This window comes from Pongo abelii, chromosome 1 (genome assembly GCF_028885655.2).
Source record: "Pongo abelii isolate AG06213 chromosome 1, NHGRI_mPonAbe1-v2.0_pri, whole genome shotgun sequence".
Classification (NCBI taxonomy): Eukaryota; Metazoa; Chordata; class Mammalia; order Primates; family Hominidae; genus Pongo; species Pongo abelii.
Genome location: NC_071985.2, coordinates 170482247 through 170502734, shown reverse-complemented (window position 1 = coordinate 170502734; position 20488 = coordinate 170482247). Strand labels below are relative to the sequence as shown.

General features: G+C 35.0%; 1 protein-coding gene and 1 pseudogene across 10 annotated transcripts in view; both read right to left on the bottom strand.

Moving 5' to 3' along the window:
* The window catches only part of DOCK7 (dedicator of cytokinesis 7), a 238434-nt gene that overhangs the window by 181525 nt on the left and 36421 nt on the right, over window positions 1-20488 (bottom strand). For all 10 annotated transcript variants that reach the window (XM_054533642.2, XM_024251423.3, XM_054533652.2 and 7 more), the window contains exons 5-10: window positions 15379-15508; window positions 15074-15286; window positions 14642-14727; window positions 3564-3630; window positions 1811-1960; window positions 547-627 (exon numbers count right to left, since the gene is read on the bottom strand). In XM_054533642.2, coding sequence (XP_054389617.1) covers window positions 547-627; window positions 1811-1960; window positions 3564-3630; window positions 14642-14727; window positions 15074-15286; window positions 15379-15508 — 727 coding nt within the window. The remainder of the gene's footprint in view (window positions 1-546; window positions 628-1810; window positions 1961-3563; window positions 3631-14641; window positions 14728-15073; window positions 15287-15378; window positions 15509-20488) is intronic.
* On the bottom strand, window positions 6368-14634 carry LOC129050734 (large ribosomal subunit protein uL13-like; annotated as a pseudogene).

Here is a 20488-nt window from a genome sequence, read left to right as displayed (position 1 = left end):
AACCCAGGAAGCTGAGGTTGCAGTGGGCCAAGATCCTGCCACCGGACTCCAGCTTGGGTGACAGAGCAAGACTCTGTCGCAAAAGAAAAAAAAAATCTAGAAATGAGCCATCTGTAAAAAAGGCTGTATTTTCTTTTTTTAAAGACTATTATATTTTTAGTATATTCCTTAATAATCTGCAGTCAGATGGAAGCCAAGAATACTTCTATTTTCCTAGGGAAAGTTCTATCAATATCACTATTTTATAAATAAATAAAACCTTTAATTATTCAGGAGTTAAACTGAATTAATTTAGTTCTCTCCATGAAAAAAACAATTTAAAGAGTCAGTTAGTTTTGAGATAGAAGAGATTTTTAAAGAATACCACAGCATATGAAACATATGACACAGGCTAGGTGACAAATTAAATAAACAAGAAAGGAAGATAGGAAGCAGGCAAACAGAAAAAAATATAGTACTAGTAAAATTCTTTAGTATGCTTTGTATAGCATTCTCCCAAGTTACAATAGTAATAATGTGGGGGAAATGAGAAGCATAACATTCTACCTTGGTGGCATCTGCTTCTTTGAAAATCATATATGGTTCTGCACACTCTCCAATGTCTCCTTGCTGTAGGACTTTTTCTAGCTGTCAAAGGCAAAAAAAGTTAAGATTAAGCTTTTAAAAGCCTGAAATTCAAGGATGGTTCAATATACGAAAATCAATATAACACATTAACAGACTGACAGAAAAAAAATATGACATCTCAATTGCTGTAGAACAAACATTAGACAAAATTCAGTACCCTTTCATGGCAGAAACACTCAACAAAGTAGTAATGCAAAGAAACTACCATAATAAAGGCCATATATGAAAAGCCCACAGTTAACATCATACTCAACGGTTAAAGACTGAAAGCTTTTCCTCTAACATCATGAACGAGACAAGAATGCCCACCTTAGCCTCACCTATTAAGCATAGTAATGGAAGCCCAAGCCTGAGAACTAAACAAGAAAAATACGTAAAGCATCTGAATTGGAAAGGAAGAAGTAAAATTATCTCGCAAATGCTATGATCTTTTATGTAGAAAACTTTAAAGATGCCACAAAAAAAACTGTTAGAACTAATAAATGAATTCAACAAAGTTACAGGACACAAAATCTACATACTAGCAATGAGGAATCGAAAAAGGAAATTAAAAAAAAAATTTCACTTATAATACCATCAAAAAGAGTAAGATACTTACAAATAAGAAAGTAAAGGATCTATATACACTGAAGACTATAAAACATTGCTGAGAGAAATTAAATTAGGCACAAATAAATGAAAAGAAAACCTGTGTTCATGGATTGAAAAGATTTGATATCATTAAGATGTCAAAACTACCCAAAGCAATCTATAAGCTTAATGCAATCCTTATCAAAATCTCAATCTTTTTTTTTTTTTTTGCAGAAATAGAAAAACTCATCCTAGAATTCATAGGGAAATTCAAGAGACCCTGAATAATCAAAACAAATTTAGGGAAAAAAGAAGAAAGCTGAAAGTCTCATACTTCCTGATATGAAAATGTATTTAAAAACTACAATAATCAAAACAGATATAAGATATATATATATATATATTCCTATTAGTTCTGTTTCACTGGAGAATTCTAATAAAGAGTTCAAGAAAAATTAGGTAGCACCTACTGTGTATGTCCAATATTGTGTTAAAGAATATCAAGATGAAAAAAAATAAGTAAAGGTCAAATCTTTGCCCTTGAAAAGTTTATAATACTGACAGACAAGTATACAGACACTACAAAATAAACAAATATATTTAACATTCTCACCTTTATTACAAGAAAAACATCTTGGGAAGGATAAGTGATAGAAAAAATTGCTGATCTTGCCAGGGTGGTAATGGCAGCAGGTGGTACATGTGGACGTAACAATCCTTTCATCTGCTCAGAATTAAGGTCAAAATAAAAGTTTTCTGAAATCTAAAAAATATTAATATGTGAAACTTTAAAATCTGTACATTTTACAGTGTCTATTTCTTAAAAGAAAGCTGCTTCTGCTACTTACTTTTAGAACTCTTTCAATGAAACAATAACCTGTTTTCAATTACAGTAATTATAATAAGAAAACATTTAATCTTAATAAATTAAATTTCTATTTTCTTTTTAAAAACATTCATGTTAAATAATTCTCAAAAAAATTACTTATTTATCTACAGACAGTAGGCTATTATACTCTAATGTAAAGTTTATATTTCACTGAGACCAATCTTTACATACCTAAATCAAAGTAAAAAAAGTAAACAAGCTATTTGGAAAACATAATAAGCATATTCTACACAACCATATTCCAAATTATTTTAATTAGAGGCGGGGGGATCAAGGTCAGGAGATTGAGACCATCCTGGCCAAAATGGGGAAACCCCATCTCTACTAAAATACAAAAAATTAGCCGGGCATGGTGCCATGCGCCTATAGTCCTAGCTACTCGGGAGGCTGAGCCAGGGGAATCGCTTGAACCTGGGAGGTAGAGGCTGCAGTGAGCCGAGATCGCGCCACTACACTCCAGCCTGGCAAAAGAGCAAGACTCAATCTCAAAAAAAAAAAAAGTAACTTCTAATGAAGTGTACAAAGAAATTATCATTGAGGTGATGGGTTCCAAATTGAGTTTTAAAAAAATTTATGAATAATATCCCAGCAGTTTCGAGTTAGCAAATAAAAGTTGCCAGAGCAGAATTCCATTAAAGAAAACCATAATATGTCTTGTGTTGGCAGCAGAAGTCACTGAAGGCACTTCAAGTTTCCTTTTTTCTTTTTTTAATTTTAAATTGTTTTTAGTAGCAATGGGGGTCTCACTATGTTGCCCAGGCCAGTCTTGAACCGGGAGAATTGGCCTCAAGCAGTTCTCCCACTTTGGCCTGCCAAAGTGCTGCAATTACAGATGTGAGCCACAAGCACCCAGCCAGCACTTCAAGTTTCTACTACATATTAGTCTTAGAATATTAAATTAAGAGATGTTGTAAAATAACCTTCTGACACGCCTGTAATCCCAGCACTTTGGGAGGCCGAGATGGGAGGATCACGAGGTCAGGAGATCGAGACCATCCTGGCTAACATGGTGAAATCCCGTCTCTACTAAAAATACAAAAAAATTAGCAGGGCATAGTGGCGGGTGCCTGTAGTCCCAGCTACTTGGGAGGCTGAGGCAGGAGAATGGCGTGAACCTGGGAAGCAGAGCTTGCGCTGGTGAGAATTTGAAAATCATGTCAATAAAAATTCACTGTCACTGTCATTCCTATTGTTATGTATTGCTTGCCAAAAGTGCTTTTCTTGTATTGTCTTTTCTATTTCTTAAAGTTGCTTCTGCTATTTGCTTTTAAAACTCTTTCAGTGAAACAATAACCTGTTTTCAATTACAGTAATTTATAAGAAAATATTTAACTAGTCCTAATAAGTTAAATTTCTATTTCCTTTTAAAAAAGATCTATGTTTAACAGTTCTCAAAAAAAATAAATATTATAAAACAAACAGGTTTCTGAAACCAATGATTATGACAAATGACTATGGTCAAATTATATAATCTTACCTTTTTCTTTTCCTTGACATCATATAAAGCCAAACTTGCAAAAATGGGTTCAATTTCAATTTCAAACCTTTATGAAGAAAAAGGATAAAATAATTTAAAAATAAATATAAAATACATAGTTGGAGAGAAATTGATTCCAAAACTAAATTATCACAATATCTGGCACTTTTCTACACCTGTGCCTTTGCCTATATTAAAACTTCTTCCTGAAATACACTCTTCTATGCATATCATTCACAGTCTCAATCAACCTTATCTTCTCTAGTTAATCCTAATTAATTTATCCAGCTACAAATAAACTCAAACTGCCTAAAAGCCTAATGACATATTATGTCCATTCTGAGGCACTAATCACTTTCTAACATGGTCACTTATATATGTAGATATTTTCATTTTTAAATAAGTTTTAAAAATAAAAGCCTGATGTTTTCTTTTTCAGATTATAAATAAAATATTCAATGCAAAAATCTTAGAAAACACATTAGAATGTTCAAAGGAAAACAGGAGCATCCAAAGAATCATAATTAACAGTTTAATGCCTAATCCATCTAGACTTTATGCATAAATGCACTTGCCAAACGAATTTTCTTCAACAGTGTCACAGTATACATAATAATTTCTAGTCTGCTTTTTTAACTTAACATTTTGTGGACAAATTTTCACGTTATAAATATTATTCTTACCATCATTTTTAATGCTGGCATAGTAATTCCCATTATATGAATACGGCAAAATTGTATACTTAATTAAGATGTCTAACTCATTTCTAAGAACAATGACTTACATATAGTAAACATCTAGTAAATATTTGTTGAATGAAATAATATATGATGTGAGGTTAACTAAAACTCTAGAGTAGAGGTTCTCAATGAAGGACAATTTTGCCCCCAAGGGAACATTTGGCAATACCTACATACATTTTTGGTTATCGAAACTACAGGAGTATTACTGTCACTTAGCAGTTAGAAGTCGGAGATATGACTGAACATCCTACACTGTACAGGACAATCCCTGACAACAAAAAACCATCTAGACAAAAAAGTCAATAGTGCTGACATTGTAATAACCCTGCTCCACATTGCATATTTTTGTATTAAAAGAGAATTGAGGACCTTGTAGAAAATACACAACATATTTACATTAGGGTGAGAGTTTAATAAAGGGACATTTACAAGGATTTGGACAGAATCTTGAGGAAACAACTACAGAGAGTGCCATTCCCTGGGGCTAGCAAAAGCAAGAGTCATTACCAACCACAGACCTAAAAGAGAACATGGAAGTAATAACCAAAAATTAGAAAGGATAGCTATACCAAAGATCCTTCACAGAAACTGGCCTTGGAAAGAAAGAGGCAACAGATCTAAGTGACTCAGCAGGGAACTCTCTTCTATCCTCTAACTTCCTGCTGATACATCCCTTAGTAAAACCCAACTACAAGTCAAATGAAAAGAGATCTTGGTGATCCTGTCCACATGTCAACCTCTACAAAACCTACTCTGCATCCTTTTTATACTGTCGGTCCATTTATTTTGGCCAATCCAGTAAATAAGCAGTATCCCACTGGATTTTTAATGGGAATCTTTGCACATATTCACTGACCATTTGGATATTTTCAGTTGGCCCATTTTTCTATTTATTGTTTGACTCTTTCCTCATCAATTTGTTGTTCTTTATGCATTCTAGAAATGAGCACACTGCCAAGTATATGTGTTGGAACTACCTTCTCCTTCTCTATGATTTATCTTCTCTTGTGTCTTTCAACGAACAAAAGTTGTCCATTTTAATGAAGTAAAATGTGTCAATGTTTTCTTCTGGGGTAGTGTTTTCTGTGTCATGTCAAAGAAATATTTTTCTTTCTATAAGATCATAAAGATATCCCTACATTATCTTCTGGAAACTTTACCATTTTGTCCTTCACATGTATGTCTACTATCAATCTGTAAAAAAAATTTTGTGTATCATGTGAGGCGGTGGTCAAGTTTCCTATTTTCATATCTATATATATGAATATATTTTTTCATGAATATATATTTTCATGAATATATATATTTTCATATATATAGATATGAAAATAGGAAACTTGACCACCGCCTCACATGATACAAAATATATATATATATATATATATATATATATATATATATATATATGAGAAACACATACATAGACAAGACAGGTAGACACAAAGAGAGGAAAGCAGGGGGGAGAAACAGATATCCAACTGTCCTGCCAATTTATTGAAAGGATTACCCTTTCCATACTATAAAAAAAGTCCACTGTTATTACAAATCAAAAATGTATAAACATGTGGGTCTTTTTTTAGCTCCTTTTTTTTTTAGTTGAAGTAATAAATGTTTAATGAAATAATTTTACATAATATTAACAGCATTCATTTGGCAAAATATTTACGTTTGTAAATTACTACTTTATATAAAGTGGGAATATATCAAGTACAGACTTTTCTCTTTCCTCTATTCCAGTACTCTAGTTGTCTAATCATGTACCAATACTATACCGTCTTAATCACATGGTTTCATACTAGTCTTGATATCTGGTTGGGTTTTTTTTAATAAAGTTCTTCAAAACTGTCCTGCCTCTTTTGGCCCTTTGTATTTTCATATAAATTGTAGATTCAGCTAAAAATAAACAAAAGCAAATCAAAGTGAAATGCTAATTTACTTATTCAGAAAATTAGAGGCCAAGGTGGGAGGATCGCTTGAGGCCAGGAGTTCAAGACCAGCCTGGGAAACACAGCAAGATCCAATTTCTAATTTTTTAAAAGAAAGAAAATTAGTGTCCCAATGTGTAACTTAGTGTAAACTCTGTAATACTCTTTTTTTTTTTTTTGAGATGGAGTCTCACTCTGTCGCCCAGGCTGGAGTGCAGTAGCTTGATCTCGGCTCACTGCAAGCTCCACCTCCTGGGCTCATGCCATTCTCCTGCCTCAGCCTCCCAAGTAGCTGGGATTACAGGCGCGCGCCACCACACCCAGCTAGTTTTTTGTATTTTTAGTAGAGGTTTCACCGTGTTAGCCAGGATGGTCTCGATCTCCTGACCTGGTGATCCGCTGGCCTCGGCCTCCCAAAGTGCTGGGATTATAAGCGTGTGCCACCGGGCCCAGCCAATAACTTTATAATATTCTTAAACAGCATTTAAAGATCCATATTATTACTATCATGAACAAAGGACGGAACTCTGGAGAAAATAAGCTGAAGAAACCAACACAAATCCAGTGAGCTCTACTTTAAGTAGACAAGAATTTATAAATTCAACCAGAATTTATACTGCTAAAAATGTATATGTATTTTCTTTTTTTAAAAAAACAAAGTATATTCCTCATGGATTCAGTACACAATTTGAGCAACTGCAAAAAAAAATGTATGCCACATTATTTCTATACTATCAAACATAGGCATGTTTCAAGAAATGCTACTTGCTAAGCAATACTCAATGGCTATTACACTGCAAAACAGGTATTTTTTATTCACTATAAATGTACCACTCTACATACTCACTTATTTAAAATTTTGAGAATACTTACAACGATGAAAGAAAAAAACATTTTTTAATCACCAAAGGCCTACCGTAAGACATTACTAATAAGATGTTATTTATTTGTTAGGCCTTTTAAAAATTAAGTGTGTGGGCCAGGCACGGTGGCTCACTCCTGTAATCCCAGCACTTTGGGAGGCCGAGGCGGGTGGATCACGAGATCAAGAGACCGAGACCATCCTGGCCAACATGGCCAACATGGTGAAATCCCGTCTCTACTAAAAATACAAAAAATTAGCCGGGCGTGGTGGCAGGCGCCTGTAGTCCCAGCTACTAGGGAGGCTGAGGCAGGAGAATCACCTGAACCTGGGAGGCGGAGGTTGCAGTGAGCCGAGATTCTGCCACTGCACTCCAGCCTGGCAACAAAGCAAGACTCCGTCTCAAAAAACAGAAAGAAAAAATTAAGTGTGTGTGTGCATATTTGTTCCCTTTAAAAGTAATTTATTTGATTCTGATCACAAAATACAGGGAAGGAGCAAGGGCAACGCCTATAACCTCTTGGTCGCACATGTTCCCAGTCTATGTGTCTATAAATACCCTTTGTACAACAGCAAACTCATGCTGTCCCCCAAGCGTTGTTTCACATTCTAACAGCTACAGAGTATAGCATATGACCAGGTGGGAAGTTAAAACAGATGCCCTATTCACAAGGTAGAGCTTCCCTCCAAATAGTGTTCCAGCTCCCTTTTGCTACTACTACTGAAACCAAAGTAGCTGGTTGTTCCTACTGTTGATCTTCTAAAATTCTTTCATGAACAAGTAGGTCATAGACAAATTATGTATGCACAATTCTTAAAGTGGCTTAAAGTAACCTTATAGAAAGGCAGTGACTAAGGTCTGTTCCTTGCCCCCAGCTTCCTACATCCCAGGCTGCCTGTGGCACCTGGACTGCCCTCCTGGGTCCCCCACATCCCAGGGCAGAAGTGAAAGAAGGGCAGGCCAGGCCAAGCATGAGGAATAAACAGTCTTTACTGGGCTCAGACCAGGAGTCCATGGCTCTTGAGGACCTCTATGTGTTTGTCAATTTTCTTCTCCATGTTCTTTTGGCCTGTTTCTATAGACTCATGAGCTGTCTTTTCTTCCAGTAGTGGATCTTAGCCTTCTCCTTTCTCTTCTCCTCCAAGGTGGCTGTCACTGCCTGGTACTTCCAGCCAACATCAGGAGCCAGGAACCCCAGGTAGGCAAACTTTCTCACAGGCTTCAGGCACACAACCTTGAGGGCAGCAGGAACTACCATCCACTTTTTGTCACAGGGGAGTGGGATCCCATCAAACATCTTGAGGTGGTCCAAAGCAGCCTGGCCTCACTTGGTCTTGTGGGGCAACATGCTTCACATGGTCCACCAAAAGAGGTAGCTGGGGACTTGGAAATGGTAGGGGCCTCAGAAAGGATTGGTGTTCATCTACTTGCAGAGGAAGGCCAGGTACTTTAACTTGTTTCTGTAAAAATTGCCAGAAATGTGGATGCCCTCGCAACACATGATCACCACCTTCCAGCCCAGCAGTACCTGCTTGGCCACAATGGCCGCTGGGCAACCCGGAGATGGCCTCAGCCTTATGCACCAGGGCCTTCCCCCTCCCAACTTTGGCAGCCACCTGGGAAAGGCTAAATTGGGTGTGTTTTCACATTTGCTTACAAACAATTATAGTACAGTTTTTAACATTTTATCAATACGTGTTGACCCTGTTTTGACTTAAAGTCAATTTTGTAAGATGTTAATATTGTTCCCTCAGCTTTCGTTTGGTTAATATTTGCCATTATATCTTAATATATATTTTTACTTTCAATCTTTCTGGGTGTTTATGTTTTACATGGATTGCCTGTTCTTTACTAAAAGACATGTAACTGGGTTTTTTTTTTAATGCAGTCCAATAATCTGTCTCTTAAATGGATAGTTTAGTCCATTTATACTTATTCTTAAGACTTATATTTGGATTCATTTCTAGCAGCTTATTTTTATTGTTTACTTTTTCTTTTTTTTTTTTTTTTTGAAATGGAGTCTTGCTGTCACCCAGGCTAGAGTGCAATGGTGTGATCTCTACTCACTGCAACCTCCGCCTCCTGGGTTCAAGCGATTCTCCTGCCTCAGCCTCCCGAGTAGCTGGGATTACAGATGCATGCCACCATGCTCGGCTAATTTTTTGTATTTTTAGTGGAGATGGGTTTTACCATGTTGTCCAGGCTGGTCTCGAACTCCTGACCTCAGGTGATCTGCCCGCCTCAGCTTCCCAAAGTGCTGAGATTATAGGCGTGAGCCACCATGCCTGGTCTGTTCTACTTTTTCTAAGTGTTTTTCCATTCTTGACTTCTTTCTCTTGGACTGACTTACGGTTCCACTTTCAAGCCAGTTTTTCTCCTTTGCCTATAATTTACATTTCTATTTTTTTAATGGTTACTCAAGAACTTTTAAAGTACACAGTTAAGTTTTAAAATATCAATATCTTTATTATTCTCCCAAACAATAAGATCTTAGAATGTTTTAACCCTAATCAACCCCCAATTTATACATTGTTATTGATTTTTAGTTCTATCTTAATTATTTTAACCTCATAAACTAGACTCTATTACAGCAAACACAGGTTTATCTTTATGTTTTTCAATTTCTTTCTTTGTTCTACCTAAATCTTTCTTCCTGAAGTAATTCCTTTAGAAGTTACATTTTTAGTGATAAAATGTTGTAGAAAACACTAACAATTTTTATCAGTATAAAAAGTTATTTACCTCATCATTTGCATATTTCAAAAAAATGAACGCAAATTCTTTGCAGATCCTCCCATTAAGACAAGTCTATTTCTCCATACCTTGAATTCAGGCTAGCCTTGTGATTTGTTTTGATCAATAAATGATACGCTGTAAGAGTTTTAATCCAAGGCCACAAGAGGTCTTACAGCTTCCACTCTCCTTTTTCTGAAAACCCTTCCACCACTACATGAACAACCCCAGGTCAGCCCACTGGACAATGGGAAAAGCATAGCTACTTTCCCAGTTGACATTAAGCCAACTGCTAAATATATAAACGAGAGACTCCTAGACCAACCTGCCTGCCAACTACCAGACATGCACAACTCCTTTATAGATCATCCAGTCCCAACCAAATTGGCCCAGACTACAAGAACTACCCAGATAACCCACAGAATTATAAGAAATACTGAACATTTGTTGTTTTAAAATATTACATCTTAAAGTGGTTTACAGTGCAGCAAAAACTAACTGCTTCAAGAATGTGTTTGTTGAAAGGTAATTTTACTGGGTATGAAATTTGTGGTCAACAATTATTTTCTCTTAACAACACTGAAGATAACAACATCTTCTGGCTTCCATTGCTGCTGTGATAAATCAGCTGTTAGGCTAATTGTAATTTCTTCGCATAGGATCTCTTTTTCTCTCTGGCCGCTTTTAATACAGTTTCTTGGTTTTGTATTCTCCATTTTTGCTAAGTTTAGTCTGGATATGAATTTCTTTTTATTTATTCTTCCTAGATCCTACTAGACATCCAGAATTGAGAGTTACTACTATGTTTCATAAATTCTGAACAATTCTCAGCCATTATCTCTTCAATGATTGTTCTCTTCTTCCCTAAGTTATTTCCATTCTAGAATTCAAATTAGACTTTTTGTTGATATTACTTTATTTTCCATCTATTTACATCTTTGTGTACATTTTGTATAAATTTGTTCCGTTTTATCATCAAGTTCACTTATTCAGTCTTCAGTTTTATCTAATCTATGTTGAGCCCACCTAAATGGATTTATAATTTTAATTATAAAATCTTGAAAAAGATCAAATTAATCTTTTTAAAATCTTCCTGGTCAATTCTGAGAGTCTCTTGTTCCTTTATAATATTTTAAAATAATTATTTACTTAAATATATTAAAAGTACTTATATTCTAAATCTGACTGGTAGTCCTCTTCAGGTCTGCAGTTTGTTTTGCCATGTTTGTTGATTTACGACTGGAGCTGAAACTTTACCTGTAGAAATACTTTGAGGCCTAGATTTTTAAAGTGAATTCCTCTAAAAACAATTGATGTGTGCTTCTGCCAGGTACCTAGGGCCACTGCAATCTAGAACCACTTTAAACTAAACTTTTGCCTTGGAATTTTTTGAGCCACACATATAGTAGGTAAGCTTATGACCTGGAATTCTCAAGAGTTTTCTCTTTTTATTTTTTCCTGTTTCCTGTCTGACTTTTCCCTGCCAGAGCCGAAGTTGCAGCAAACAAATATCACTATTTCTAATATTACTCTCACGAAATCTGGTGTTAGGCATTAATGCAGGAGCGTTTCCATCCTCCCTGCGTGCCAAGCTCTTTCCCTTGTAGCCCATTAAAACCAGGATGAGCAATAGCCCTAATGTAAAATTAGCTACAGAACACTTACTCCTGGGAAATTATGATTTCTTAGCATTTCTTGGCTAAATTCATATCAACTTGACCATGCTTAGAAGATATTCCCCTGAATGTATAAATCACTATGTTACTGACTAATAGTCTTCTTAATAGTAGAAATAATGTTCTCATCCAGGATAAAGGAAGGCTGTTTTTAGGGAACAAAATGTAAAAGAAATGATTTTCAAAAATATATCAGTTTCTATAATTAGCTAAAGTAAAGCTATCATTTCTGACTGTTTCTGAACTTCCGTGACCTCAAGTTCTTCCTCACTTTAAACCTGGACTTTTCTTATCATAGACAAATCAGATGTATAGAATTATTACTTTAGAATTTTTAATGAGAGACAAACAAAAGTTAAAGAAAATAGTTGTACAAAAAAAATTCTATATTTTATTTCTCTAAGAGAGAAATAACAAACTTGTAACTTTTATCAAGAAGATCATAAGTAAAGCTACAATGACACACCACTTTACACCCACTAGAATGGTTATGATAAAAAAAAACAGATAATAACAAATATTGGTGAAAAAGTGAAGAAATTAGAATCATCCTAACTTGCTAGTGGTAATGTAAAATGGTGCAGCTGCTTTGGAAAACAGTCTGGATAATTCCTCCAAAAGTTAAACATGGAGTTACTGTACTAACCATAATTCCTATCCTAGGTATATACCCAAGAGAAATGAAAACACATGTCCCACAAAAACCTATATACAAATTATGAACTTAATTTGTAACAGCCAAAAAGTGGAAGCAATCATTACTGATTAATAGATAAACAGAATGTGGCATATGCATCAATGGAATATCACTCAGCAATGAAAAGAAATGTTAGTACTGACACATGCTACAGCACAAACCTTAAAAACACTATGAAAACTAAGTTTAAAAAAAAAACAAAAAGGACCACATATTGCGTGATTCCATTTACAGGAAATAATCAGAATAAGCAAATCTGTAGAGACAGAAAGTAGGACAGTGGTTGCCTACGGATGGAGGAGTTGAGGAAAACAGGGAGTTATTACTAACAAATATGAGACTTCTTTTTGGGATGATGAAAGAACTCTAAAATTTATTGTAATAATAGTTGCACAGATCTAAGAATATACTGAAATCCACTGAATTGTATGCTTGGTGAACTGGGTGAATTCACTGGTGAATTGTACACTGAATATACACTGAGAGAACCACATAATACATGAATTATACCTCAGTAAAGCTATTTTTCTTTTTAAAGTAGAAACAATCCAAATGCTCCCTGACTGATAAATGGATTAACAAAATGTGGTGTATCCACACAGTGGAATATTGTTCAGTTATATAAAAAAAAAATGAACTACTCGGCTGGGCGTGGTGGCTCACACCTGTAATCCCAGCACTTTGGGAGGCTGAGGCAGGCAGAACACGAGATCAGGAGATCGAGACCATCCTAGCCAACATGGTGAAACCTCATCTCTACTAAAAATACAAAAAATTAGCCAGGCGTGGTGACATGCACCTGTATTCCCAGCCACTCGGGAGGCTGAGGCAGGAGAATCGCTTGAACCCGGGAGGCGGAGGTTGCAGTAAGCCGAGATCGCAACACTGCACTCCAGCCTGGGCAACAGAGTGAGACTCTGTCTCAAAAAAAAAACTAGTCATATATGCTATAACATAGATGAACATTGAAAACATTATGCTGTATGAAGAAACCAGACACAAATGGCCACATATAATTTCACTTACATGAAATAATCAGAATGGGTAAGCTCATAGAGACAGAAAGAAAATTAGTGATTGTCAGGGGCTGAGGAAAAGAGAGAACAGGGAGTGACTACTAACAGGTATTTTTATGGTATGAAATGTATCATCCCCCAAAATTCATATGTTACAGCCCTAACCCCCAATGTGACTGTAATTGGAAATAAGCCCTTTAAGGGCTTATTAAGGTTAAATGAGGTCCTAAGAGTGGGGCACTAATTCCATGGAACTGGTATCCTTATAAGAAGAGGAAGAGATACCAGGGACCTCTCTCTTTCTGTGTACACACAGAAGAAAGGCCATGCGAGAATGCAGCAAGCAGCAGCCATCCGCAAGCCAGGGAGAGATGCCTCATGAGAAACCAACCCACTGGCACCCTGATCTTTGACTTCTAGCCTCTACAACTCTGAGAAATAAATTTCTATTGTGTCAGCTACGCATTCTATGGTATTTTGTTATAGCAGCCTGAGCAGACTGATACAGGTATGGAGTTTCTTTCTGCGGTAATGAGTATGTTCTCAAGTTAGACAGTAATGGCAGCTGTGCAATTCTGTGAATATATACCACTAACTTGTATACTTTAAAAGGGTTAATTTTATGATATATAAATTAGATCACAATAAAGCTGTTAAAAAACAAAATAAGATTATAAGTAAGAACTGATGTTAGGTGTCCTGTTATTCAAAAGATTCAATGCACTTAATCTATCTAACATGTTTCTGAATAAATCTAACTAAATATACAAAGCCTTAGCTTTCAAGGAAAGAAACTGCCAGAATTATATATAGACATGGTCTGTCCCTATGAGTTGCTTGTTTCAGAAAGCTCTATGAATTGAAACTTTTTTCTTAAGTCAGAACGAATAATTAAATATAATATTAACATGACAGCATGAAATAAGAGAAAGCACTTTGTAAAGCAGAATGTAAATATAACACCTCAATGATGTTAGCAGAAATCAGATCTAAGTTTTTTAAAGAAGGAAAAAATACATATTTCAAAATCTTCAAAAATCAAAGCCTACTGTAAAATCAACTCTTTGATTTTATATTTGTTATATGGCAGACAGCTTCATATATATCTTAGGCTTAGAACAGCAGGATTAGCTTCATAAATAGGTTTGAATGCTGAATAGCACTTAAAATGATATACAGAATTTAAAAGTTGACTTTATGTTTGCTACACAGTAGGCTTAGCTTCATAAATACGTTAGGCTTAGCACAGTAGGCTCAGCTTCATACATACGTTTGAATACTGAATAGTATTTAAAATGACATGTAGAACAATACTTCTCAAAAGAACACAAATTCACCTATAAAATATATTCAGATTTTGTTACACCAGTACTAAAATTTTATCCTGGAAAATAAAAGTTGTAAGTAAAAGAAATAAATACTCACTTGAGTGATAAGCACTTTACAAGAAGTCTTTGACCAAAATGTTCTTTGGGTACATCAGGAACACTAAGCCGTTCTATTGGTTCTTCCTACAAATTGAAAAGCAACACCAAAATGAATATGCTTATCATATTCCAACTCTTTAATTTTATTTTTTTAAGAACTTACTTTACTTAATACTTACTTAATACTTTTAGTCTTCACAACAGAACATAGAAAAGAATGACCTATTTATCCACAGACAGAAGTCATTTGATTATAAGTTACTCATTAAGAATAGTAAATTCACTAGTATAAAATGTATTCATTTATAAAAATTACAGCTGTTTCAGTTGCTTTATCCCCTACATTTTGTAATAAATACCATTCATCAATCATAATCCCCAAAGATCAATTTTAATAATCATTTGCTTCTTTATATGCAAACATCTATACCTCATCTGGTGATGGATGCAAAGCAAAAAGTTCTTTGTGACGGTTTGATTTCCTTTGGTCATCATTCTGGCGGTCTATTTCTTCATTTGGAGTTCGATCAAGTAAATTGGGAAGCAAAGCATCAGGAAGTGAATTTTTCAAGTCAAAGATACTACAAGCCCAGCTACCCCTTGGGGTATCATCTATTGACATTGAACGTCTTTTAAGGTCATCCTGTCATGCAAAACATTAAATATAAATATATTAATAAATTGACAACTGTTTTAAAATAACTTCTTATAGTTATTTAAGAATAAAAGTATTACTTGATCATCCTGGTAGCTGTTGCCATCTGCAGCTTCATCAGATTCAAAAACTTGTTTTGGCAAACCTTTTTGCCTTTCTTTCTGTTTATCTAATGTATTGGGATTAAATCCTGTTCCCAATTTATGATATCTATTAAAGAAAAAAAGTTAAATAAATATCAACTATCAAATTTAGGAATTTTTTCACTTTTTGGGCATCATTATGTAATAAGCCAAGTGTTTTCTGCATTATTTCTTTATGTAATAAGAATCTATTCTAGCAATTTAGGTTAAAGAAAACTTCCATTCAATGTTCCTTTAACCCAGCTAAGGAGTAGAGTACGAGTTTCCAAAAGCAAATCATATTTTCCTTCTTTCCATGCCAATCATGTGTATATAATAAATTAAGCTGTACTTTCAATTCAGATAATTGGTCAGTAAAAAGAAAACTTGGGAAGCCAGTAACTTGGGTTAAAGAATAAAATGAGAAATAGAAAATATACACTGAATTAAGAATAATATAAATTTTAAAAGGTTATATACATATAAAGCAATGAATCTTAAAATTTCAAGTAGCCAAGAAATTTTTTGCTATCTTTCGTTATCTATAAAAGATCTTAACCTAAAGCTGCGGACTTGTAAAATCAAAAACAGCAAAACCTACACCATCACTGTGTACATATATATTAACATTACATATATACACAGTTAGCTAAAAACAACTCTGAAATTAGTGCAAGCTTCTTTCTTTACAATCCAATAACAACCTAATACCCAAGAACATCAAATATGAGCTGATCACAAAGCAATTATTGCTCGTGATTCAACACTTCATAGAGCCAAACTGAAGGAATATTTTAGTTGAAGCAAAACAATAATGTTCACAAGATGGTATAGTTCTTGCTATCACCCAATTCATGAGATAGTAAAGCATCACATTTGATATGAATTACTCACATCCAGTCTTGTTGCTAAAGCTATTAAAATAGCAATTACATGATAGTAACATCACTGCATAATCGCAAAAGAAAGTATTTTCTCTGAAAGAACTAAAGACACTCAATATAGTAACATGAAAGTTATTACTTAGAAGCAGATATCTTAATCTTTAATGGAATGTTTCAAGTGTCTTAATTTGTAAAGCTGCATACGTAAGCTGCTCTGATAAATCAGAATGTTACTGAATTCTATCCTAAAAAAATTGACAATACGAAATTCAAGAAAGCAAATACTCTCTTCTATGTCATCCTGTCCTCTAGTCAGTTGCTATGATAAGGCTCTAATAATTACCCATTCAACCCCACACACATCACCATTTTTCTGACTTGTTTCTTGGCATTCTCACTCTCATTTACGGTTCCAGCCACACTGTCCTCTTAACTCTTTGTTCCTTGAACATTTCTAGCATGCTTTCAATGCAGAGCCTTAGCATGTATTGCTCTTCCCTCTGCCTAATAACATTCTTCCCCCAGGTATTCACAGGGCTCACTTCCTTCAGGTCTCTGCTCAAAATCACCTTATCAGTAAGGCTTCCTCTGATTAATCATATAAAACAGAAGGTCGAGCATGGTGCCTTACATGTGTAATCCCAACACTTGGGGAGGCTGAGGTAAGAGGATGGCTTGAGGCCAGGAATTCAAGGTAAAAGAGAGAGATCTTGTCCCAAGTAAATAAATAGAAACCAAAATAAATAATAAAATAAAAATATTTGTCTCTCTTCTTGGCCCTCTCTATCCACTTCACCCTATTTTTTTCTCCACTTGACTCACCTAGATCGTATCTAGTCTATATTTACCTGTGTTCGTTTATTGTCTATTGACAATCTCATCTCCCACTAGAATATAAACTCCATGAGGGTAGAGAGTTGGTTTTGTTCACTGCTGTATCATCAGTCTTTAGTATAGTGCCTGGTACATATAAGACTCTCAATAAACACTAACTGAATAAATAAATAAATGAAGTACTTTTGTGTCCCTTTATCATATTGTGCTGAATCGTGGAAGAATTTTGTGGCTTCCAAAATTGACAAATGGGATCTAATTCAACTAAAGAGCTTCTGCACAGCAAAAGAAACTACCATCAGAGTGAACAGGCAACCTACAGAATGGGAGAAAATTTTTGCAATCTACTCATCTGACAAAGGGCTAATAACCAGAATCTACAATGAACTCCAACAAATTTACAAGAAAAAAACAAACAACCCCATCAAAAAGTGGGCAAAGGATATGAACAGAGACTTCTCAAAAGAAGACATTTATGCAGCCAACAGACACATGAAAAAATGCTCATCATCACTGGCCATCAGAGAAATGCAAATCAAAACCACAATGAGACACCATCTCACACCAGTTAGAATGGCGATCATTAAAAAGTCAGGAAACAACAGGTGCTGGAGAGGATGTGGAGAAATAGGAACACTTCACACTGCTGGTGGGACTGTAAACTAGTTCAACCACTGCGGAAGACAGTGTGGCAATTCCTCAGGGATCTAGAACTAGAAATACCATTTGTCCCAGCCATCCCATTACTGGGTATATACCCAAAAGATTATAAATCATGCTGCTATAAAGACACATGCACACGTATGTTTATTGTGGCACTATTCACAATAGCAAAGACTTGGAATCAACCCAAATGTCCATCAATGATAGACTGGATTAAGAAAATGTGGCACATATACACCATGGAATACTATGCAGCCATAAAAAAGGATGAGTTCATGTCCTTTGTAGGGACATGGATGAAGCTGGAAACCATCATTCTCAGCAAACTATTGCAAGGACAAAAAACCAAACACTGCATGTTCTCACTCATAGGTGGGAACTGAACAATGAGAACACATGGACACAGGAAGGGGAACATCACACACCAGGGCCTGTTGTGGGGTGGGGGGAAGGGAAGTGATAGCATTAGGAGATATACCTAATGTAAATGACGAGTTAACGGGTGCAGCACACCAACATGGCACATGTGTACATATGTAACAAACCTGCACTTTGTGCACATGTACCCTAGAACTTAAAGTATAATTAAAAAAAAAAAAAAGAAAAAAAGAAAAGTTTATCACATGGCTCACAGACCTCCCTAAGGGGGCAGCCCGGAAAAAAGAAAAAAAAAAAAGAATTTTGTGGCTTCATCTTATAGCTATTTCACTTTTCAGCCACATCCACACTGCCATTAAGCCCATCTGCTGAGTTTGTAATACTTTTTTCACTAATCAAAATTTTAATTTCCAAAGATAACTAATTGATTTTTATATGGTTAAAATACCTTTCACATTTCTCATGCACATTATTCTCATGTAAGTGTATTCTTTACACTTATAGATCTTAATCTGTGTTCTATTAACTATTTCCTAAATTATTACTTCTTTTATTTGTAGTTGGATAATTCTATTTCAAGTGTATTGGTTTGCATCAAATACTTGGCAATTTTGGGTTCTATCTTAATTTTTTAATTTGTATCCCCCACATCTGTCTTAAACTACTGTATCTTCTTACCCCAGCCCATATCCAGTGGTTGTGGGGAAAGGGCAGATCACACCAACAAGCAAAGTCTGCCAGTACCTAGTCTTCTGGGTATGAGGATTCCTTCTTCCTCCAAGATGTGCTCACCCTGGGCGCTATCCTATTAGCCTAAGCCTCCACAATTACTAATCCTAAATAAATAAATAAATAAATAAATAAAGGCAGATATCTCTGCTGTCACTGTGCACAAATGGTGGAAGAGGTTTCAAAGTAACTACATAACCAATATTTACCAAGTCTCCCTTTCCATTGCCTGCATTCACTGGTTCTGAGCTTAAAGCACTACTGAAGCTTTTGCATGTATCTTCTCCTTAGATATTCTGTACTATAGTTTTCTCTTACATTCCAATCACACCTATCTTCTTTGTTTCAGAGATACCTCATAACTTCTAGTTCACCAAAAGTACTCCCTTTGGTCTTCCACTTACCAGTGCATATAATGTATAATATCTAGTATAATAGAAAAAAACAAGGGCTTTAGAATCTGATGCCTCTACGTTCCAATCCTGACTACCCTATTTTTTGGTTTGTGGGATCTCAGAGAAGTTACTTAACTACTCTGAGCCTGAGCCACCTTATCTGTTAAAACCTTAAATGAGATGAGTGCAAAGTGCCCAATAAAATGCCCAGTACACAGTAAACCCATAAATGTTAATTATTTTATCCTCTTGCCTAAACCAAGGTTAACAACCCTATGCTTAGAAGTAAGTAGCAGATTTCCATGATTCTGAGGTCAATATATTTTACAACTAACCTTTTTATTAAGATTTCTGATTATAGGTTTCTAACATATATGCACAGAGGTAAAGACTTTTGAATTATCTGACAGAGAAACAATAGTCTTTAGTAATGTCTAAAATTTGGCTACCAGAATACTTATCAAAATTGTAAGTTCATAAAAACAGCTCTTCTATATAAAGGGCAGCAGACTGTGCTTTTATTAGGTCACACTGAAACGTAAAAGCACGTCAGCATTATCCCCCAGAGTGATATTTAGCACAATGTAAAGCCTAGTGAAATAAGACAGCCATGAGGGCAAAACAATAAGCAATGGATATATCACTTTTGCTAGTGCTATTTTGCATAGATTATTTCATTTGTGAAAACTATAATGCCGTATCAGAATTCTCCACTGCTTCAATCATATCTCCTTTAGAAAAATCAAATAAGGTTAAGAAGATTCAGTATGAAGACCCTTCTCCATTACACAAATTAACAAATGATTATTATGTAAATCAGTTTTATTATACTTCTTAATCTGACTTGTTATTGCACAGTTTATTAGGAAAATAAATTTTGGCTAGAACAAAACATTATTTTTTACAAATATTTACCTGATTGGATGTAGAGGTCAAATACCTATAAATATTAGTTAGAAACAGCAGAGACTTTTCAAATAGCTTGGTCTGTAAAACTGCCTGTTAATTTTAACTTAGCTATTTAAGTTTCACTAAACTGGATTCTTTTTGAGAAATGCAAATTATTCATCAATATCTACCCAATATTTCCTAAAAGAATTAGACCACAAAATCATTATCATACATTATTAGCTCTTAATGATTTATAATAATACAGAAATACTATTTTCCCATGAATTATATTTT